The sequence below is a fragment of the Vanessa cardui genome, chromosome 1 (genome assembly GCF_905220365.1).
Source record: "Vanessa cardui chromosome 1, ilVanCard2.1, whole genome shotgun sequence".
In the NCBI taxonomy this organism is placed as follows: domain Eukaryota; kingdom Metazoa; phylum Arthropoda; class Insecta; order Lepidoptera; family Nymphalidae; genus Vanessa; species Vanessa cardui.
This window is the reverse complement of record NC_061123.1, coordinates 10,827,092-10,849,841: the sequence shown is the minus strand read 5'-3', so window position 1 is coordinate 10,849,841 and position 22,750 is coordinate 10,827,092. Positions and strand designations below refer to the sequence as shown.

At 32.5% G+C, this 22,750-nt stretch overlaps 2 protein-coding genes across 2 annotated transcripts; one reads left to right on the top strand and one right to left on the bottom strand.

The window, feature by feature from the left end:
- The first annotated feature begins 2,751 nt into the window (after positions 1-2,751).
- Positions 2,752-9,208, top strand: LOC124530113 (mediator of RNA polymerase II transcription subunit 30). The gene is made up of 7 exons (XM_047104116.1): positions 2,752-3,109; positions 3,311-3,426; positions 3,582-3,654; positions 3,862-3,970; positions 6,843-7,050; positions 8,197-8,328; positions 9,054-9,208. Exons 1-7 carry the CDS (start codon positions 2,992-2,994, stop codon positions 9,147-9,149), a joined length of 852 nt encoding a protein of 283 aa, XP_046960072.1. The 5' UTR covers positions 2,752-2,991; the 3' UTR covers positions 9,150-9,208.
- A 4,934-nt stretch (positions 9,209-14,142) lies between these two features.
- Positions 14,143-20,789, bottom strand: LOC124533484. Its single transcript, XM_047108804.1, has 2 exons — positions 20,588-20,789; positions 14,143-14,625 (listed from the first exon to the last, which is right to left on the bottom strand). Exons 1-2 carry the CDS (start codon positions 20,634-20,636, stop codon positions 14,315-14,317), a joined length of 360 nt encoding a protein of 119 aa, XP_046964760.1. The 5' UTR covers positions 20,637-20,789; the 3' UTR covers positions 14,143-14,314.
- Between the last annotated feature and the right edge of the window lie 1,961 nt (positions 20,790-22,750).

Sequence of the window (22,750 nt, the reverse complement as noted above, 5' to 3'; positions counted from 1 at the left end):
TGTATAAACCATATACTAAATAAAGATCTATATACTAATCGTGTTATGACATATCATAAAATCAGATGGAACCTAAGCAGAAACGAGTCGAACAGTCCATAAGTGCATTTCATTCACAGTAATATAAGCACAATTTATTTATGTATAACTTATATAAAATGTGAATTCATAATAAAATACCTAATAATTGTTATGATTAATTTAAAATTATACTATAATGTACTTAATTTAGGATAATCTAAAATGGAAAATAATTTTATAAGGTATAATCTGGTGTTTTCTTTTTTTCCTTTGTCCCATAAATATTTAGTCGAATATTATTAAATGTTTTAAAAATATTTAGCCGCTCTACATCGCGGAATGTTGTTCGGATATAAATTTGTCTCCTGCTCTATTTAAAATTTTAGTTTGTGAAGAAATAAGTAGGTCGGAAGAATATTCGTCAATGTTGGCGATCTTCCAGATTATAGTCACAGTGTAATCTAAGTGTGTCTTTCAAAATCAATGAGATCACTAAAGCTATTACTGAGATGTTGGAACTAATAACTACGGTGCAAATATTCGAAATCATTTTTTTATTAATGTATCTACTAATGTTTACATTAAAATGTATATGCATTTTGTAAATACATGAGTCGGGATGTGGTTAGCTTAGGTCAGTTTTCCTTCTTAAAAAAGTAGAGGATATTAGCCCCAGCCTTGAGTTATTTACATGTTGCTACAATCCAATATGATACAAATCATTACAGTACAAGTTTATATAACCAACCAAAAAAAAAGCATCGTTCCCAAACGTTCTCTTTATAAAATATAAATACATGTATAAAAAAAATGTTGGTATTGCGTATATTCTTATTTCGCCTACTTGATATGTCGCCAAAAAAATGGTTAAGTAAGATAATCACAGATATCTTAAATTGGACACTTGCAAATAAAATATTTCCTTTCAACAACAACATTTAATAAATGTGAACTAAAAGGCATAAGATACAACCGCTCGACCGAACTTTTTGCGTTTTAGGGTACCAAACTAAAGAAGTAACTAAAAATATAAAACCATACTCCTTAAGAGTCAACTAACATAACACGCATGAGAGAATTGGACCTATTTATAAAATTATTTGGAAGGGAAAGTTTATTGGAAGGAAAAGTTTATTAGACGAATTGTTGAACAGTAATCTTCGTTTAAAAGAAGCTTTTATGATATCCGAATTATTAATCACAAAAATAATATTCAAGTTAAAAAATATTCATGGCCGATGTCAGTAATATTTCGCTTGTAGGTACCAATTTGCGCCCGCGTTCCTTTGAAATAATTTATACAATTCAACAAAATACTTTGAAGACGGTTGACGCTTCGATACCATGTTATTAGTGAAAGCTCTTATGATAGTTCACATAGCCGTGTCCGTGAAAAGACACCTACTATTTACGTATATAAGAATATGGCAAATTGTTTTTACGTATGCTTCAACAGATCTTTGAATAAAATGTACCACTCAACATACTTTTTACCGTCAAGCAGCCATACTTAGTGTTGTTTTGTTGCGGTTTGCACTATGATTGAGCCAGTGTTATTACTAGCACAAGTAACATAGCATCTCAGCTCAGTTCCCAAGGTGGAAGGCGCATTGGCAATGTAAGAAATGGTTAACTTTTTTTACAGCGTCTATGACTACGGGCAGTAGTGATAACTTATCATCAGGTGATTTATTTTACGGCCCGCCTAATTAAACTATAAAAAAACTGACAATGGCGTCTCATGTGGGTTTTGAATGGAAATGAAGATGTACTTCATCACAATGTGTACCAACCCGCATTCACGCATTTTTTACTTTTCCCGTAAGATTGAAGATCTTGGTGGTAGGGCTTTGTGCAAGCCCGTCTGGGTAGGTACCACCCACTCATCAGTTATTCTACCGCCAAATAACAGTACTCACTATTGTTGTGTTCCGGTCTGAAGGGTGAGTGAGCCAGTGTAACTACAGGCACAAGGGATATAACATCTTAGTTCCCAAGGTTGGTGGCACATTGACGATTTAAGGAATAGTTAATATTTATTACAGCGTCATTGTCTATGGGCGATGGTGACCACCTACCATCAGGTGGCCCATATGCTCGTCCGCCAACCTATAACCATAAAAAATAAAAAACGATTATTAATTATGATTTGGGCGAAATTGAAATGAATTCCTAAACGTTACGATGGTTTTATAAAAAAAGCTATGATAACTAGGCAGTTTAATATTCATAGCTTTTTTTATCCATAATACAATCAGAATTTTCATAGCATAACCATTTTAATAAATGAAGACACAATAGTTCTATTGAGCTACAATTAGCTAATCCTGTAATTTGGAATGAGTCTATAAGTAGAAGTATCTTCTTGTATAAAAAAGTGTTCCTCAAAATGCATGAAATATAGATGGCATTACTGAAGCTAGAAAAGTAAAAATTTGTAGGAACTAGACTAACGAAGTAACGAAGTAACGAAGTAGAAAAACGAGATTATGGCCTTCAAAAACCGCCATTATAAAATTGATTTATGGTATTGATATTTAACTCTCAAAGAAAAAAAAATCATTTAAATCGTACATAAAAATAATATTTAAGCTATTTATTGATCCAGATTTTTTGGATTTTAGGTCAGTCTTATGTTTATTCTTACTTTAACTTTATATTCGGAACGCATCCTAATCGATGTCTGTTAATCAATATCCAGACTTACCGTCAAATGTGTCATATCTAATTTGACAATGACATTGTAAATATTTGTTTTCAAATTTTTAGTTTATTAATTCGTTTTAACTAAACGTACTTTAGTTTATATTAATTTTATGTTGTAGATCTTTCTTGTATAATTATATTATAACAATACTTGCATCTTTATTCAGATAGTGAATGTATTAAAACATTGTTGTGCGTTAAACTACTGTTTTGTTTTTAATTAAAAGCATTCAACTGCAATACAGCGAAAATTAAAAAAGAGTAATGGCGGGACAAGGACACCAATTCCCTGGAAACTTCCAGGGTAATGCTGGTGCCATGAGAACAGGTTTTGGCGGGCCTATGGGTGGCCAGATGCAGGCCATGCCTAACCAAATGACTGGTAAACATTGTCATTTTGAATTCCTTATTTATATGGGTTATAGAATCCTATATTTAATGAACTCTGCATTTGGCAGCAAGTAACCTCAATTTACTTTTAATTGGTATAAGCACCATTAAAAACAGAAGTGTTTATTAAGAATTATCATTGTACTAACACAGTGCATGTTTATAACTAAGTAAAATATATCTGAATTTATAGGTGTGATGGGTGGTCCCATGGGCAACTCCGGCATGGTGGGAATGGGCAACCAAATGGTACCACCGTATGGAGCAGCTATGCCAGGGCAAATGACTAATATGGGCATGGGAGGAAAGGTAATAGTGAAATAATATAGTCCTGATGAATTTAATTATCCCTAGCAAAGTAATTGTATTTTGATTTACTTGAAAGAATAAAAAAGTCAGCTTATTTATATAAATAGTTATATAACAAATTACAAAATATAATATTTGAATTTTTTACATTATAGGGAATGGGTACCGCTATGGCTGGAGTAGGGGCTGGTCCAGGGGGACTTGGATCACAAGCAGTTCAACAACAAGGTAATAATCTAATTGTTTTACTTACAATAATAACAAAATTTCCGCTAAGAAATGTTATCTTATATCATTTTATTTAGTATATTAAAAATATTGTTGGAGCCTTATTCACATATGCACACACATGTATATGTATATAAATTCATAATAACATATGTATAAAAAATATTATACAATAAATAAATAAATAATAAAACCTTTATATTCCAGGAGGCATGCAAGCAGCAGCCGCAGTGCAGGTTGCTGCCTCGGCACCCCCACCCGCTCCAGTCGCTCACCCCCCACAGAGCAAGGAATTTAACACTGCTTCATTATGCAAGTATGTATAGTAAGACACAAATTAGATGTAACATCGGAAAATGCAATGGAATGAAAATAAAACCGATTACTGCCGATTTATACAACCAATAGTAACAGCTCCCTATCGCGCCATTCGACGTCAGAGAAAGCAAGTGCAAGTAAATCGACGCGTCAAATTGACGAATATATTAGGTCATATGATATTACAAGTTATTACGTTTGTGCAAAGATCATATTCGCGTGAGAAATAAATATTGATAATTTGGGATAGCGTACTTAATTCGGATGTGATCGGTTTTCCGAATTTTGCCGATGCGACATCTAAGTTGTGTCGTACTATACTACTTTTGTTCTTATAAAATGGAAGCAATTGAGCGGTGATTGAATATGTATCTGCAAACACCACTGAATTTAAATTTGGTCAATTTATATGTAAATCATTTTATGCTTTGAGGTGAATGAAAATGTCACGACGACTTGTACATGTCTAATTTCAATGGTATTTTCATCCAGCAAGGGTATCCATCAACTTGTGTTGGAGCAACATTGTGGAATGAGCTTAACAGTGGGAGTTACAAGCTACTTTACTTTTCGAATTCCATGTGGTACTCTCCTACCTAAAAAAAATGGAAACAATAGAATTGTTAGGTATTTTTGTGCTGGTCATGGTCAGTAATAAATAAAATTTTAACAAAAAGAAAAACCGACTTCAAACAAAACACTATTTTAAAACAAATGAATATGCACGAAAAAGTAATAAAAATAATTGCGTATTCAACATATTTTTTAGAGTCTTCCTAAGTTAAATGAAATGAAAAATATTAGACTACTTAAAAGTCGATTAACGATTATATCATGTAGTTATAATTATTGGTATATTTGGAGCCGGTGTCAGCCACGGTGCCCTTGTCCCAACAATCAAAAGAAAGAAGCGATATGAGCCCCTTGATTGATCCAGTATATTATTGTGTAAAAGGTAATTTGTAATAAATAAAATTTTAACAAAAAGAAAAACCGACTTCAAACAAAACACTATTTTAAAACAAATGAATATGCACGAAAAAGTAATAAAAATAATTGCGTATTCAACATATTTTTTAGAGTCTTCCTAAGTTAAATGAAATGAAAAATATTAGACTACTTAAAAGTCGATTAACGATTATATCATGTAGTTATAGTTATTGGTATATTTGGAGCCGGTGTCAGCCACGGTGCCCTTGTCCCAACAATCAAAAGAAAGAAGCGATATGAGCCCCTTGATTGATCCAGTATATTATTGTGTAAAAGGTAATTTGTAAAAAACATATTTGTTAAAGTATTCTCGTATTGTTTTTTGATAGATATACTGTAGGGTTTTATTGGCTGACACCGACTCCAAATATAACAATAATTATAACTACATGATATAATCGTTAATCGACTTTTAAGTAGTCTAATATTTTTCATTTCATTTAACTTAGGAAGACTCTAAAAAATATGTTGAATACGCAATTATTTTTATTACTTTTTCGTGCATATTCATTTGTTTTAAAATAGTGTTTTGTTTGAAGTCGGTTTTTCTTTTTGTTAAAATTTTATTTATTTTTTGATTTTAAGTGAAGCTGATGTTGACTAACTAATTTTTTTTAATATGGATAGATTAAGCGTTCCGTTTATATGAGTCAGAAACTACTTCGAGGACAATTTCAAAGGAAACTTGCGAATAAAGCAAAAACAGACTTTCGAAAATGCGGATTTAATACGTCACGCGGCGTAAACTACAAGGATCCCTCGAAAGAGCTGTAATCGAACTCAGCAAAAAAACTTTGAAAAAGACCAACTATGTTTCGTACATCATATGACATCACATCACATACACAAAATTTGATTAAAGATAGTAAGAAATTCTGCCCCATATCGCACCCTAACTGCGAGCCGTATAGGAGTTCCATCACTACATAGTATAAATATAACTACGCAACGGATTTTGATGCGGTTTTTTTTAAAAGATAGTGTGATTCAAGAGGAAGGTTTGTGTATATAATACATGAACAATATAGTAAAGAAACACTGATAATTTTAGAAGTTTGCGATGTGATGTTGTATATAAACAAATTCTGTAGTATATTTAGTATCAGTATTGCACCCGTGCGAAGCCGGGGTGGGTAGCTAGTTGATTATAATATTCGACTATGATAATTACATAAACATAACCACATTACGGAAGGTGACTCAAATATCCAAATAACCTATAAATAAAAAATTCGACCGAGTATCGTTAACGTGCTCCTCAGAATTGTTCCGTTCCCTTCCGTTCCGTTACTTTGTCATGGATCCTGTGCTCAAAACCTTACCAAGCTTTCACCAAATTACCCTTGAAGTATATATTTTATAATAAAAAAAGAATTATCAAAATTGGTTAACGTGATTTTCAGTTATTCACCTATTTGTCGCGCATATACGTAATGCAAATTTAAGACTTATGTCGTTTTGACATGGATACCATCATCGGAAAAAAAAATGAAAAAAATGGGACCCCACGGGAAGCACTACCTTTCAAACAAAAAAAAAATTATCAAAATCGGTCCACCCAGTGAAAAGTTATGAGGTAACAAACATAAAAAAAAAAAAAAAAAAAAAAAAAAAAAAAAAAAAAAAAAAAAAAAAAAAAAAAAAATACAGACGAATTGATAACCTCCTCCTTTTGGAAGTCGGTTGAAAAAAAATCCATGTAACCCAAGATATTTTGAAAGGAATTATAATAATTTTTATTAGTGTGAAGATGAAAATACAAATATAATACAAAACATATGAATAAATCTATCATGTATTCAATCATTCCATACAATTAATTGGATATAAATGTTTTTAACTGATATTTTTTTAATGAAATCTATAAACTTTAATTTCAGGTTTGGTCAAGAAACAGTCCAAGACATAGTTAGTAGAACACAAGATGTTTTTCAAACATTAAAAGCCATTCAACCACCAAACGGAACCCAGCATGGTGAAAATGCAAGCAATGACAAGAAGGCAAAGATGCAAGAGCAGCTCCGTACTATAAGACTCTTGTTCAAGCGCCTAAGACTTATCTATGAGAAATGTAATGAGACATGTCAGGTAATTAAAAAGTTATATTAAAATCACTACTAAATAAGAATTCATAATAAGATTTATCACTACAATAGAAAAAATCCATCGTGATTTGAAAGCATATATCTTCACTAATGGTTGCGATGAAACCCAAGAAAGCACAACTATAATTTAATGTGTTTAATTTTTGTTTATAATTCATCTTATGCTCGCCGGATGAAGGAAAATATTGGTCTTAATGCCAAGGATATTATTATATTGAGTAAAGCTAGAGTTCTGTCTATTCCATTCGAAGCTGGAACTTTATTCCATAAACAAACACTAAATTTACATATTTGCTATTTTCTAAATACCTCTATGTAATTAACCATGTTCTTAACAATGAGTACAAATAAATTTCTTAAAATGTTCTATTTACTATCCTTTATAATGACAACAACAACTATACTAATTCGACCAATTGTATGTCTGAAGCACCAATACTTCTCGTCAAAAAGTAAACTGAAGCCTTTGGAATTTTACTTGAGCGAGATACTTTGGCTGTTTAATGTGACCATACTCCATAATTATATTTAAATGAAAATTCAAATGACTGGAATCTGTAGTAAATGGAATTTACTAACATCAATTATTTTCGATTTATTTATACATATTTGCTAATTCTACAAAACACAGCTATCACATTGTTAAGCGTTTACATTAATAAGTCGTTGCGTTTATAGAAGTATCACAATTTATTTATTTATTTTTAATTTTTTAATTGTTTAGTAATAAGTTGGTAATTTGTTATTGTCTTTTGTAATTTACATTTTATATTGTATCATTATTGGTAGTATTTTTTGTTTGTATAATAGAAGTAGAAAAAAAAAAGTTGTGTTAGGTTAATAGAAAATACTGTCCTTTTCCATGCCGTGATAACTTTTAATTGAAGCAACACTTAGCTAAAAATGTAATTACCTTTATTTTAAACTTATAAATGGTGTATGTTTTTGTAAGTTGTCCTTATAAATAAATAAATAAATAAATAAATAAACAATAGCAGTTAAGCTGTCTGCGATTTTAGCATTTCATTTTTATTCTTCTTTCGCGATTTTTGTTTACGATCACTCAAACCTTACTGTCAAAAGACAGTCAGTACTGAGTATCTATACAAATTTTTCACTTTGTTCTCAGGGCATGGAGTATACACACATGGAAAGTTTGATCCCAATAAAAGATGAAGCAGACAACAAGGCGTTGGACGAGAGGCGAAATACAGAATCATACAGACTAGCGTTGGAGGAAAACAGAGAATTAACGGAGCAGGTACTTTATTTAAGTTAATCTTCATATTTATATGCGTTATATAGTTTTATTTCAATTATTACTAAACCAAGGTCAATTCAAAATCAAATTAATTGGAAACTTTGTTGAAGTCGATGGACAAATTGGCAAGTGGCGGAGTATTGATAGTATAGTTATCGTGTTGGTGGATAGTCCGATGTAAATGTTTACAAAATATCTCAAAGGTCGAGAAAAATGCTTAAGTATGCCTGTGAAGACGAGTACGATCAGTGGGCCAATGACAGGCAGGACTGACGTCATACGAAATCCATTTTCGCGCGAAAATATAAATTGACATTTTGAAACCGCATTTTTTTGTAGTAAATTAAAGTGTTTTAGTTTTTTAATATCCTTTTGGTCTTTGGTATAGGGAGTTATTTTTTAAAATAAATACAAAAGTGAAAATATCGCATTATTCACATAGAGCTGAAAATTTGTATAATTAAGAAGTTTTATCCTTATTCAATTGCTTTAATAAATCGTCTTCCCTAATATGCTTAAGTTATGGAGAAAAAAAAATTGTGCGATTATATTGTGAAACTATAAGAAAAAAGTATCATATATATTTATATGATATTTGTATTTTCTCCTATACTTCACTGATTATTATTATTACCGTATGTAGATGTCTTGAATCAGTAAACAATTGGTTTTAGTTCAGTTATTTAAAATAAATGTTTTCTAACATTGTCTCGACTTTTTTTCAGGTGGTTCTCAAAAATAAACAGCTGAAGGAAGTAATCACAAATCTAAGAACGATAATTTGGGAAATAAATGTAATGTTAACAATGCGTAGATCATAAATAGTTAACACAATTGTTATGTTAATGTTAGGATTAAGTTAATACAATTATATAAGCTACGGTGTTTTTTTATTTGAATCTTAGACTGTGTTCACACATGTGGAGCAACATAAATATATTAAAATGACATTAAACATTATTTAAATACACTTATATTTATTAAGGATTTAATTTCGGCTACTTTTATAGGACAACTTAGGTTAGTTGTCCTATAAAGGTAGCCGAATTGTTGGTTAATTTGGATTTATGACTTGCCAAAGTTTAAAACTCCCAAGAAGGATTTATTGACTTTGTGAAGTCGGAAACTTGGCGTTATAATCTGATCGTTACATCTCGTGTACATATAATGATTATCGCTGATTCTACAAAAGTGATCAATGTTACTGTAAATATTCATGACATCATGTTGTAAATATATTATGACCAAAATTTGAGTATTCCTACTGTGCCAAAAAAATTCCTAAGTGAGACTAAAGAGCCGAGATGGCTCAGTGGTTAGAACGCGTGCATCTTAACCGATGATTGCGGGTTCAAACCCAGGCAAGCACCACTGTATATTCATGTGCTTAATTTATGGTCGTAATTATTTCGTGCTCAGCGGTGAAGGAAAACATCGTGAGGAAACCTGCATGCTTCTAATTTCATAGAAAATCTGCCACAAAAATATTCCACCAACCTGCTTTGGAACTTGGTGGAATATGTTCCTTTCCTTAAAAGCAGCAGTGGGAAATTTACAGGCTGTTGTTGCTATTGTTGGAGTTTCATCTGAATGGGTTGTCAAAGCAGACGAGCTTGACGACTGGCTTCCGACGAGGCGGATGATAATTTGTGTTAATAATTCATCTCGTGCTCGGCGGTGAAGCAAAACATCGTAAGCAAACCTGCATGTGTCTAATTTCATCGAAATTCTGCCACATGTGCATTCCACCAATCCGCATTGGAACAGCGTGGTGGATTATGTTCCAAACCCTCTCCTTAATGGAAAAGGAGGCCTTATCCCAGCAGTGGGAAATTTACAGGCTGTTGTTGTTATTGTTGTTGACTCTCTAAATCCAAGATTATAATATGACTGGACTTTCATTTGTAAAATAAAAAAGGAGTCAATATCTGTAACTTTATCGCAAAGGTTTATGCCATATGACATAATACTATTAAAATGTGGCAAAACATGTGGCATCGATATAAGTTAGTCATCTAACATTTCCAACCGTGTATGCTGCGGTCATTCCTATTATGGTCAATAAATGAGGATGAAGATGATGTTTATAATATTAGGTTGAGGAAAAAGTCTTTTCGCATATAGTATGTATGAACTTGTAATAAAATCTCTTTGGCTATACCATTTGTATCTGGCTGGTTTTGGTATCATTAAAAAGTTTTAATTTTAAAGAAGGCACTTCCAAATTCAAATTAGGAATTTGTGTGATTTTCATTTGTTTTTGTTGTTGTTAAAATGAGTGAATCTAAAGAAGAAATTCGATACATTTTAAAATTTTACTATAAAAAAGGTAAAAATGCAACTCAAGCCGCGAAAAAAATTGTGATGTTTATGGACCTAATGCAGTATCTGTGAGAGTAGCGCAAGTTTGGTTTAAGCGTTTTCAAGCCGGAAATTTTGATATCAAAGATGCATCTCGCTCTGGTCGCCCTGTTACGGACAAAATTGATGCCATTTTTGAAAAAGTGGAGCAAGATCGGCATATTAGTAGTTACGATGTAGCTGAAGAACTGGCAATTGACCACAAAACGGTTTTGCCTCATTTGAATAAAGCTGGGTACACAAAAAAGCTCGATATATGGGTGCCTCATGAACTCACTGAAAGAAACCTAATGAACCGTGTACTCATTTGTGATTCTTTATTACGACGTAATGAAACCGAACCATTTTTGAAGAAGCTGATAACTGGTGATGAAAAGTGGATCACATACGACAAGAACGTGCGAAAAAGATCGTGGTCAAAGGCCGGTCAAGCTTCACAGACTGTGGCAAAACCCGGATTAACTCGCAACAAGGTAATGCTGTGTGTATGGTGGGATTGGAAGGGCATCATTCATTATGAGCTGTTACCGCCCGGCAGGACCATCGATTCAGAACTGTATTGCGAACAATTGATGAGATTGAAGCAAGAAATTGAGAGAAATCGGCCAGAATTGATCAACAGAAGGGGTGTGGTTTTTCACCATGACAACGCTAGACCTCACACATCTTTAGCCACTCAACAAAAATTACGAGAGTTTGGCTGGGAGGTATTAATGCATCCGCCGTATAGTCCTGACCTTGCACCTTCAGATTTTCATCTGTTTCGGTCTCTGCAGAATTCCTTAGGCAGTGTCAGATTAACATCACGAGAGGACTGCCAAAACCACTTGTCACAGTTTTTCGATCAGAAGCCCCAAAATTTTTACAGCAATGGGATCATGTCACTACCAACAAGATGGCAAAAAGTTATGGAACAAAGTGGCACCTACATACTTTAGTCAAATGTAAATAAACTATAAAAAAATCTTTTTGAATTTTCATATAAAATACGAAGAAACTTTTTCCCCAACCTATTAAAATATTTTTCTTAAAAATGGTTATTAATTTTTTGATTAAATACATTTCTGTAAATTAAACTTTCAGCAGCTTTTTTGGGATAGGAACTATTGTCTATAGCTGTGGCTGAATTAGACTAAAGTTGGAATCAAATTTGATCGAAATCATTTTAAAAAAAATTATAAATCGTTGTCTTCTTAGGAATTCGTACCGTACACGCTACTGTAGTGCGATCCATACCAATGTACGGTAAACGCATAATGGTGCAACGTCAGATACGATAGCTGCCAGACTGTCACTGTAAGTCACCTCCAAGGCTGCGGATGAATTGTGACGTTCTATATTGAGGCTTCTGTTGTTTTTTATTAGGGAGTCTAGCACTGACACAGAAGTCTCTCCAAACACAAACTCAAATTGCTTTATTCAATATAGAAGCATAACACTTTCTTATTGATGGTCAATTAAACAGTACCACCGGTTCGGAAAAGAAAATACCCTGACTTGAGAAGAACTGGCGAAAGAAACTCAGCGGTTTTTATTTGTCTCATATATTATATAAACAATTTAGATGAAATTAAATAGGAGGCGATCGTTTCATTCCCAAGGTGTGCTATCGATCAAAAATCCTCCGCTTATAGTAAGTGGGATTAATTAATAATAGGTTGGGGAAAAAGTTTCTTCGTATTTTATATGAAAATTCAAAAAGTTTTTTTTATAGTTTATTTACATTTGACTAAAGTATGTAGGTGCCATTTTGTTCCATAACTTTTTGCCATCTTGTTGGTAGTGACATGATCCCATTGCTGTAAAATTTTTGGGGCTTCTGATCGAAAAACTGCGACAAGTGGTTTTGGCAGTCCTCTCGTGATGTTAACCTGACACTGCCTAAGGAATTCTGCAGAGACCGAAACAGATGAAAATCTGAAGGTGCAAGGTCAGGACTATACGGCGGATGCATTAATACCTCCCAGCCAAACTCTCGTAATTTTTGTTGAGTGGCTAAAGATGTGTGAGGTCTAGCGTTGTCATGGTGAAAAACCACACCCCTTCTGTTGATCAATTCTGGCCGATTTCTCTCAATTTCTTGCTTCAATCTCATCAATTGTTCGCAATACAGTTCTGAATCGATGGTCCTGCCGGGCGGTAACAGCTCATAATGAATGATGCCCTTCCAATCCCACCATACACACAGCATTACCTTGTTGCGAGTTAATCCGGGTTTTGCCACAGTCTGTGAAGCTTGACCGGCCTTTGACCACGATCTTTTTCGCACGTTCTTGTCGTATGTGATCCACTTTTCATCACCAGTTATCAGCTTCTTCAAAAATGGTTCGGTTTCATTACGTCGTAATAAAGAATCACAAATGAGTACACGGTTCATTAGGTTTCTTTCAGTGAGTTCATGAGGCACCCATATATCGAGCTTTTTTGTGTACCCAGCTTTATTCAAATGAGTCAAAACCGTTTTGTGGTCAATTGCCAATTGCCAGATACAAATGGTATAGCCAAGAGATTTTATTACAAGTTCATACATACTATATGCGAAAAGACTTTTTCCCCAACCTAATATACTTTCAACGAATAAAAAAGCGTCTGTGTTATATTTTGTTGTATTTCTGCGAAGAACCACATGTTATATTATAATGCGTAGATATAAAATTCTGCTTTACCGTCTCTCGTGGAAACAGGGTTGGTTCATTCAGAATTAGGATTGCTATTGAAAGCAGAAATTCCATCTTTCCATGCGGATACTTTTTCATTTGTATATAATTAATTAAATTCAGTACTTCTCCAACTTTAGTTTGTACCGTTCAATCTCCAGTAAGTTTTTTTTTTGTTTACTTTTGTCTATTTGAATCTACATATATGTTAGGTTTTCATTACGTCACTATATAGAATAAAACGAAGTCGCTACCTGCTGTCTGTCTTTCCCTATGTATATACCTTTACAATTATGCAACGGATTGTGATGCGTTTTTTTTATAAAAATTTTGTATGATCTTGCAAACAAACACATTTTTGCGCTTACATTGCAAGCGCTCAAGATCAAAATAATCTATTGATATAAAAATAACAACCTCTGCAATCCAATAAGCATACCTCATAGGACAAATAATGGCTTATTTATGAAGGTAACGGTTAAGGAAGGTAAGATAAGGACTGTATTTTATAAGCAATACAGTATTAATCCTTATCCAATGAAGTACCATAACTACATTTATTATAGATCAAAATGGCCCTGAAATTTGTGAAAACGTGTGTACATGGTATATAAAGGTATTCAGCAGTATATTTAGTACCAGAATTGTACCCGTGCGAAGCCCGGGTGGTTCCCATAAAGTCATTAAAAAGTAATAATGTTGTCTATGTCTAAATCTCATTACACTATTCAGTTGAACATTAAAAAATGCAATAATTTTTTTAAAGACTTCTCACGGATGAAGTAAAACAACTTCACAAAATAAATAATAATATTTATTTGTAATTATACGAGTATACAGGATTGAGTAGTTTTTTTTTTACATTTTAATATTATTTTTTTTTATAAATAAGTAACAGTATACGCTAATAGGCAAGTAAAATGAGTTCAGTGAACTCTGAAGTCCGACATGAGAGGCCGAAATTAATCTCACTCGTTCGACATTTTGGTGATGTCGAAGCTAGCCTTCTTCTTCTTCTCAAGTTGTTTCTTCTCGAAGGGGCGTCGATCGATGCTGGAACTAACAGGTTCCGGAATTTCCTCTGGTTGTGGTTGGTCGGCCTGTTCTGGGGTATCAGGAGCTGCGTCTAGATGTTTCCCTGCGCTACGCCCTATAGGTAGCGCGTGAAAGGCTTCTGCTAAATCAGGATTGATCTCCTCTAATGGTGTGTCCCCATTGCGAATGTATACTGGAACGTAGCCCGGCACTTCAGGTAGGTACTGCCAACTGGGCCGACACTCTGTAAGGAATAAATTTTTGATGTCATGAAAAATAATTAATAGATACAGGATTTGCGTCAAATTGACGTTCAATTGGATTATGAGAGTGAGGTTCGTTTGTGATCCAACTCAAGTGTTCAGTATAATATCTCCTGAGAGATCGACAATTATCTTTTAAGAATCGTCGTACTATATATTCCTTATGTATATTTTCTTTGTTTACTTTAATACCTTCATAAACTTGCTCTAATCCCATTTAATGGTGGCGGTTCCTGAATAAGTATTGCGAGTAAAAATGTATTTGGTTGACTATTAATGCTGTCTGCCGACCGTATCCCTGACCATTGTCAGCGTCATTACGCTAAGTTTCATTTTTGATGTTTTTGCTGGTTTAGTTTCCTAATAGGTCGTTGATTCAGTAAGAGATTAGTTGTTGGATGATCCATAAATAAAAAATGTACATTTGTAGTGATGGAGCAAATTTATTCTGTATAATATATATTCCGCTGGAATCTAACAAGAAATCGTGAAAATATAAAAATTTCTCGTTTGTATGGATTAGATATTTTTAATTGATGATATAATTGTGATGTCTTATATTGGACATTGAATTAAATAGAAAATAACAATGGATGAGAAACTATACAAAAACCTATTCTAAACTTTTTCCTAATGGCATCCCATTTATTTGGAACAATTTAATTTAATTTTAATATTAAGAACATATTATCAGGCGTCCTTGTATTATAAAATACACAATTGTCTAATTATTATGGAGCTAAACGATACAGATACACTACGGGGAGGTCAAAAGATGAGATCTGGACACGCGTGTATGTCGTGCATCGTAAATTCACTAATAGACTTCAGATAGGCCAGGACTTGTTTTAACCGCTTCCCTTGTTAGTTCGGTCGTTCAACCTGCGAATATATACCGTAGGTATTTCCTCTCTTGTACATAAAAAATACGTATTAGCATACAAATTCGATGCAAATTAAGGATTTTGTAAGAGAAAAAACATCAATGAAAAAATTGTAGTGGACTTTTATCGATTTGTTAATGATTTTTATTAAAAAAGTTGAAGTGTTACACGCAACATGCAACTTCATCATTTTTTACCTTCCATTATAATTTCTCCAATTAATAACTCTATATATGCTTAAAATATTTTCACGAAATATTCAGTGCATTGACCGAGTATTTAATACCGGTTAAAAGAATTCAAGCTTCCCATTTATTGGTTACCTATCACATTTCGGCGTGTTTTGTACGAATGCCAAGCTGCCAGCATTCATATAATTGCGCGCGCATAAACAAGCCTTCTATCAAGGTGACAAGTATAACTTTCCCGTGCATAGATTTTTCGGATGCGCGTTGTTTAGCATTGCTATGTTAAAAGCACAGCGCGGACGTAGGTACGCGACTTTCATCTAACGGTCCAGCGCCGCGAGGCTGAGTTTTTGCTTGTCAAAACGCTAACTGTAATCGCTGTACTCCTCTTGCACTTCTCTAAAACATAACATTACATATGAAATCGATTTTGATCTTGACATCAATACCATAAGGTACATATTGGAATGGACTTTGAAAGTAGTTTATTGAAGGCAGCGTTGTTAGGCTCATACGTCTTTCACCAATTGCTAGTTGGCTGTTGACCGAGATTCTCAATGGGTAATTTTAAATTATATTCAAACTGATATGCTATCTTAGAAAATTGATGATTAAAACAATGATAGAAGTTCATTTCAAATGAGAAAACAAACTCTATTGAGGTTTCATTAAAGCGCTTTTGTTGTTTTGTCTTTTAAGTTACCATTTTTTGCTTACTTCTAAATTTTTGATACCTAGATTTATATTTGTTTTTTCGAGTCTGGATTAACTTTTAAAAATAAAAAATACTGTTTTCCCCCTCATATGAGCTAACTTTCGAGCTTTTACTCGCATTCTCACTCATACTCGTAGTCTTTTCCAACCATAAAGGAAAAAGCTAAATAAACAACATTTGACAGCAAATTGGCGAGATATCATTGGCCGAGAACTTGATTAATCTATGATATTAACTATGATATATAAACTATGATATTAATCCATGGTATATTTTTCACAAATATTGTGAAAAAATTGCGTTTTAGATGTCGAAATAACTGTTATCGGAATTTTGGAAGAATTTTAAAATTAAAGCGGAAATAAGTAAATAACTGCAATGATGTTGTATTATAAATAAATATATGTATATCAATTACGAACTCTTAGTAGTGCACTGCATAGCTGAGTTATTAGTAAATCGCAAAAAATCTTGTTTATCTTTTTTCCTACTTCCATTGGAACAGCCTATTGGAATAGACTAATGGAAGTAGGAAAAGAGATCAACAAATTCCAGACTCGAAAATACAAATATAGCATAGTATTAACAGTAATAAATTATCTCGATTTTATAAAATATTGTAGTATTGTGAGTCGAGATGGCCCAGTGGTTAGAACGCGTGCATCTTAACCGATGATTGCGGGTTCAAACCCAGGCAAGCACCGCTGATTCATGTGCTTAATTTGTCTTTATAATTCATCTCGTGCTCTGCGGTGAAGGAAAACATCGTGAGGAAACCTGCATGTGACAAATTTCATAGAAATTCTGCCACATGTGTATTCCACCAACCCGCATTGGAACAGCGTGGTGGAATATGTTCCAAACCTTCTCCTCAAAGGGAGAGGAGGCCTTTAGCCCAGCAGTGGGAATTTACAGGCTGTTGTTGTTGTTGTTGTTGTAGTATTGTAACAACGCAGAAAACTTCTTGGTTATTAATTAAAGTTTTTCTTATAAATAATCTTACTTCTATAATTGTTAAGAAAGAATAATAACAAATAAATATATATATATTGCTATTATAAATGTCTTTATATATATATTATTCTAGCTGCTGTATTCGAGATTTAAATGTAGGACAACAAGGTGAAATGTTAAGTCAAGATTTCTTATCTAAAAATGGTCAAGTTGAGTTTCAGAGTAAACACGAGTAATTACGATTTGTAGTTTAGATACGATACGTATTTCTGAGTGCAGACGCAGATTTCTAAATCGACTTGCGAACCGACGGCTGCTTACTTCGCTTTTCACGCCACTGATTTTTATTTATTTTATGTAAATGAGTTTAAAAAAAGTTTTTATGCATTATTATATTAATCTGTACTAGAATTGTAAATGCGAAAATAACTGTCTGTCGTTATGAATTTCTGTCTGTCATGGTGATATGGCTTGTATCCGAAAAAAAGCATAGGCTTCTTATAAATTTTAATGAATAACACGTGACAAATAAAGCCTTAATGAGAGCAAAGTCTAGCGCGACAATTATACAAGGGGATTAGTGATTGATTACAACGTATAGTTTGCACTTGTGTCTATAAAAATACATAGCTTATATCTATATTATATTTGCTTACATTTTACATTCGGAGCCAATTATGGTACTTATTATGTATATTTGTATTTCAAAGACCAATCTGATTGTCGGATTGTTATAATAGCGTGAGCTACAAAAAATATATATTTAAGCTCTGAGACTACACTTTTTCTTATCGCTGGATGACCTAGCACGTAGTAATAAAAGTCATTGTCCTATCCAGTGATGTGTAACTGGACTTGGAACAGGTTGATCTTGTTTGTTTTCCCATTATTATTAAATTCCAATTCCCTTCACCCCACCGTTGCAAAATGTATATAATAATTTACATTGCTTTTTATCTTTGTCTCAATTCAACATAAAACAAAACAATAACAGCATTGTAAAATAAATGGAATTTATAGCGCTTTTTACCTAACGACGAAGTTAAAATGAGCCAGACCAATTAGTTTTTTTTAAGAATCTACACTAATTTATTTGCCGACATCGGCTATAATGCTTTTCCGTTTTATACCTTTCTTAGAATAGCGATGATATCATTTCACGCTTTTGAGCTTTATGTGATGCGTAAGCTTAATGTTTTTGTTACCATTAAACATTCGGCCTTGACGTTATATGAAATATATTCATTTACTAACATATACCGAAATACATAGTAAGACTATTTAAAAAAATATTCGCGAATTTCCTTTATAATTGTTATTACTAAAAGTTAAAATTGAAATGTTCTGAAAGTCAAAATCATAAACATTTGACTCTCAAAAACAATGAACTGTTTTTTTACCATTAAGTTTGATTTATGATTTCAGTTATAGTTTATGTTATTTATTCTGTGAGAGTAACAAAGCTCGAGGTGGATACTGCGTTTTACAAATTGATTTGAAAATAAATTATTTTTACATACAATTAACATTCTATTTCGAATAACGTTTTATTCTTTCGGAAAGCCTTGTTACCTTAAATATTTACAACCTTCAAAATAATGTTAACCTCAAGTAAAATTAAAGAGCATTTCGTAATTCAAAAAATCTGCGTTTAGAAATCGTTAACAAGCTTATTCAAGCACATAATTGTTGATGCTTGGAATTTGCGCTATTGTTAATATCAATGAGTTTAATTGATTACATTTAGGTGTTATAAGATAAAAAAATGATGCTGTGCGGGCTCACGATCACGGAACAGATTCATCACGACTTAAATGCGAAGATTCAGTCGTGACTTAAAACTTGAAAAGTATTGATTAAACGTATTAATTAGCAAGTCATAAGGTTTTTGTTTTTAAATAATACAGACGTTTTTTATCCATTTATATTATATAGGTAACAAAAAACGCGTGAAGTTAGTACTTGTTGACTTTTAGGCAGGATGTATATATTTATTTTATTTATTTATTTATTACATAGGTCGCATTATAATATATATAATATTGATTTGATTTAAAATTGTGGAAATATACGGTGCTCTCTGAACCGGTGACAGTTTTATGTTTGTATTCAAAACTCACAACGTCCCCAAGTTATTTGACTATGACTCTCAATTACAAATATATTTGTATATCAAATATGTATGCGTGATTTTGTTGGTGAATAATTGTCCTAGAAATTATTAGTATGGTGCCTGAAATTATGATTTGGGAATGTTTTACATAATGATTAATTCGATCGATCCATCATTTTTTTGGAATATTATTTATATATTTAAGGAACGACGTACGTATAGAATAAATAATAAAGGGCACGCATTTTTAAAACAAATACAAAACGTAGTCAATACTATTAAATTACTACATTTACATTTATTACTTTTAAATAGTATAGATTACATTTATTACAATTATATAATAAGAAATATTTTGTGTTGCCAGCTCACAATGGATTCTTATTGAAAATTTATTTCGAAAGTATAAAAAATAAACAAATAGTAACAGAATATAAAAAAGTCTATATATATATATATATTTCCGAATTTAATCGGCAAAAAAAAAATTATAATTTTCACAATAAATGTCAACATTCTAATCCTGTTACTTAAATGCGGTTTTATTCGCGCCCTAAATTCTGATTGTACTGTCTCGCCTAGTCTAGTTCTATGCGTCTCTCAGATTCATTTCGTTATCATTATTGCCATGAAGTAAAGCTGTCTGCCGCTGAACTTTCTGAACTTTGTAAATAGCAAATTATTTATCTAGTGACATAATTATTAGACTTATCGACGTATTACGTCGGTGGGATTAATTAATTAGATAAATCATTATTTTATTTTATTATATATTTTTATTTTATAGTTCAAGTGTTATTAAGTAGGTAAATGATTAATCTGCTAATTTTTTTAGCCTATTGTTTTTTTATGCAGTTTTTATAAGAGTGAACCGTAGATCATTTCCCAATAAAAGGAGAAAATTTTTAGTTCATCTTCCCATTTCAATGTATTGTAATTAAATTTAAGTTTAATGTATAATAATTTATGATGAAATAAAGTATGTAATTTATGTACTTTATTAAAATACATCAATAAGTCAGATTTATTAGTATAATATAAAATGAAAAAATAAATAAATAAAATAGAAAAAATAAAAAAGCAACTCACCGATTAAAACTACGCACAAACAACACACAAGAATTAATGATTTGTACATTGCGAATATATTTCGATTTATCAATAAAATTTCACTTGTGAGCAAGCGCGGGCCGCGGCTGCGAGATTGCGAGTGATGCGCCGGCGCACGGAACCGGATTAAAAACGTGAGCCGTGCGGTTTATTTGAACCCGCGGGATGCAACTTTCCTCATGCAAATTAGATACCAGGTACAAGAATACACTTAACTTTGGAGTCAGATTAAAAATTCTGTGAAAAATATCCTTCAAAGACTTTACAGGACATTTACGTTTTAAACTTCTGACAGTACTATTTTCAATCATTTCTTGAATGACTTTCTATTAAATTACTTAATCATTATTATTTTTTAATAATTAAAAGTAGTCGCCTACACCTTTGCTCGTGATTTAGTGTCATATATTTACTTGGTGGGAGGGCTTTGTGCAAGCTCGTCTGGGTAGGTACCACCCACTCATCAGTTATTCTACCGCCAAATAACAGTAGGTACTCAGTATTGTTGTGTTCCGGTTTGAAGGGTGAGTGAGCCAGTGTAACTACAGGCACAAGGGGCATAACATCTTAGTTCCCAAGGTTGGTAGCACATTGACGATGTAAGGAATAGTTAATATTTACAGCGTCATTGTCTATGGGTGATGGTGACTACTTGCCATCAGGTGGCCCATATGCTCGTCCGCCAACCTATACCATAAAAAATACATTCTATTTATAAAAGCAGCCATAAACAATAACGTAGAACGTAAATCTGAAGTAAATCTTGTTACTTATAATAAAAATAGGTATTATAGATATAGATTACAATTAACTGTATCTTTTTAAAATATCTCAAGTTCATATGGAACATTTTGTCAATTCAATGTACACTGTTCTATAAACACTTGTACCGAATGCCAAGTGTGTTGTGTTAACCAATATTGGAGCTTACTTATGAATCAGTGTGTTTGTATGGTGGCATTTGTCAATATCACTCAGGCATAGCGAACGGTATGTTATAAACGTATTTTACTGATTCGAAATTTAAAATAACTCTACAGCTTCCCACGTGTATCTTACAACCAGTCTTTTGCACAAAGGTTGCTTGGAAGATCACTGCTTTAGCGATAAGGCTGCCTGTTGCATCACAACTTTTGTAAATCCAAACGCCATGTTTAAGTATATTTGCGATGAAAAGGATAAATAAATAAATACATCGATTAAGTTAGTATTGCGTCGCTAAATATTCAATTACTATACTATGTAATTACTATGCAATTGTAATAGTAAGACTTTGATGTTATCATAAATATTAATTAATTATCATCTATATAATTACATATATCAGGGCTCTAAAGTTCTTGTCAGAGTATATATTGTCAACAAATCGCTGCAGCTGAGTATTAATTACTTAAAAATCCAAAGATTCAACTATAAAGTACGCATACAAAATAAATTTGAATGTATATATGTATTTTTAAATACGAAACAGTGTTACTGTTAAGTATCAAATGTATGTGTGCATAATTATATATGTATGTTCATGTATGTATCAGCAACATTGTCCTTTTTCGTTTGAAATCTTTGATAAAGATATTGGACCGATTTCTGCCACGGCGGCGGGTTATATGGGAGTCAGTTATCTACTCAGATATATAATAGTCTATAAGTGCACAAGTGACAAAAAATCCATTTTATTACTGAATCAGCTCGTGGTTTAAACCCAGGACCTCAGGCTTGCGGTCTTACGAGCCTGTCTCTAGATCAATATGCTGCTATGACAATTAATTATAGACATATAGCCAATACATTTTTAAAACAAAATTATACGTTATAAAAAATAATATCTAAGAGCTGGTAATACAGGTCAAAAACTATTTATATTGTGCATTGTATAATCGCCTTGCCCTTTATTTTATAAGGCAATGGTGTTGTATAAACAGGTCACAGTCAAGCTATTCTAAGAATTTTGTCGTTCGATCCGGGTCTGCAGTAGTCTTGTTTCAGAAATTGAATCCGTTAAAATTATTAAAAGTATAAGTTTTCCTACGCGTAATACAATTCTTCAATATTTTGAACGCTTTTTTTATCTGTTTTCCCAATTTATATAATATATGTCGAAGCATCAAAAATTTTAATTAGGATTTATTTATTATTTTATCC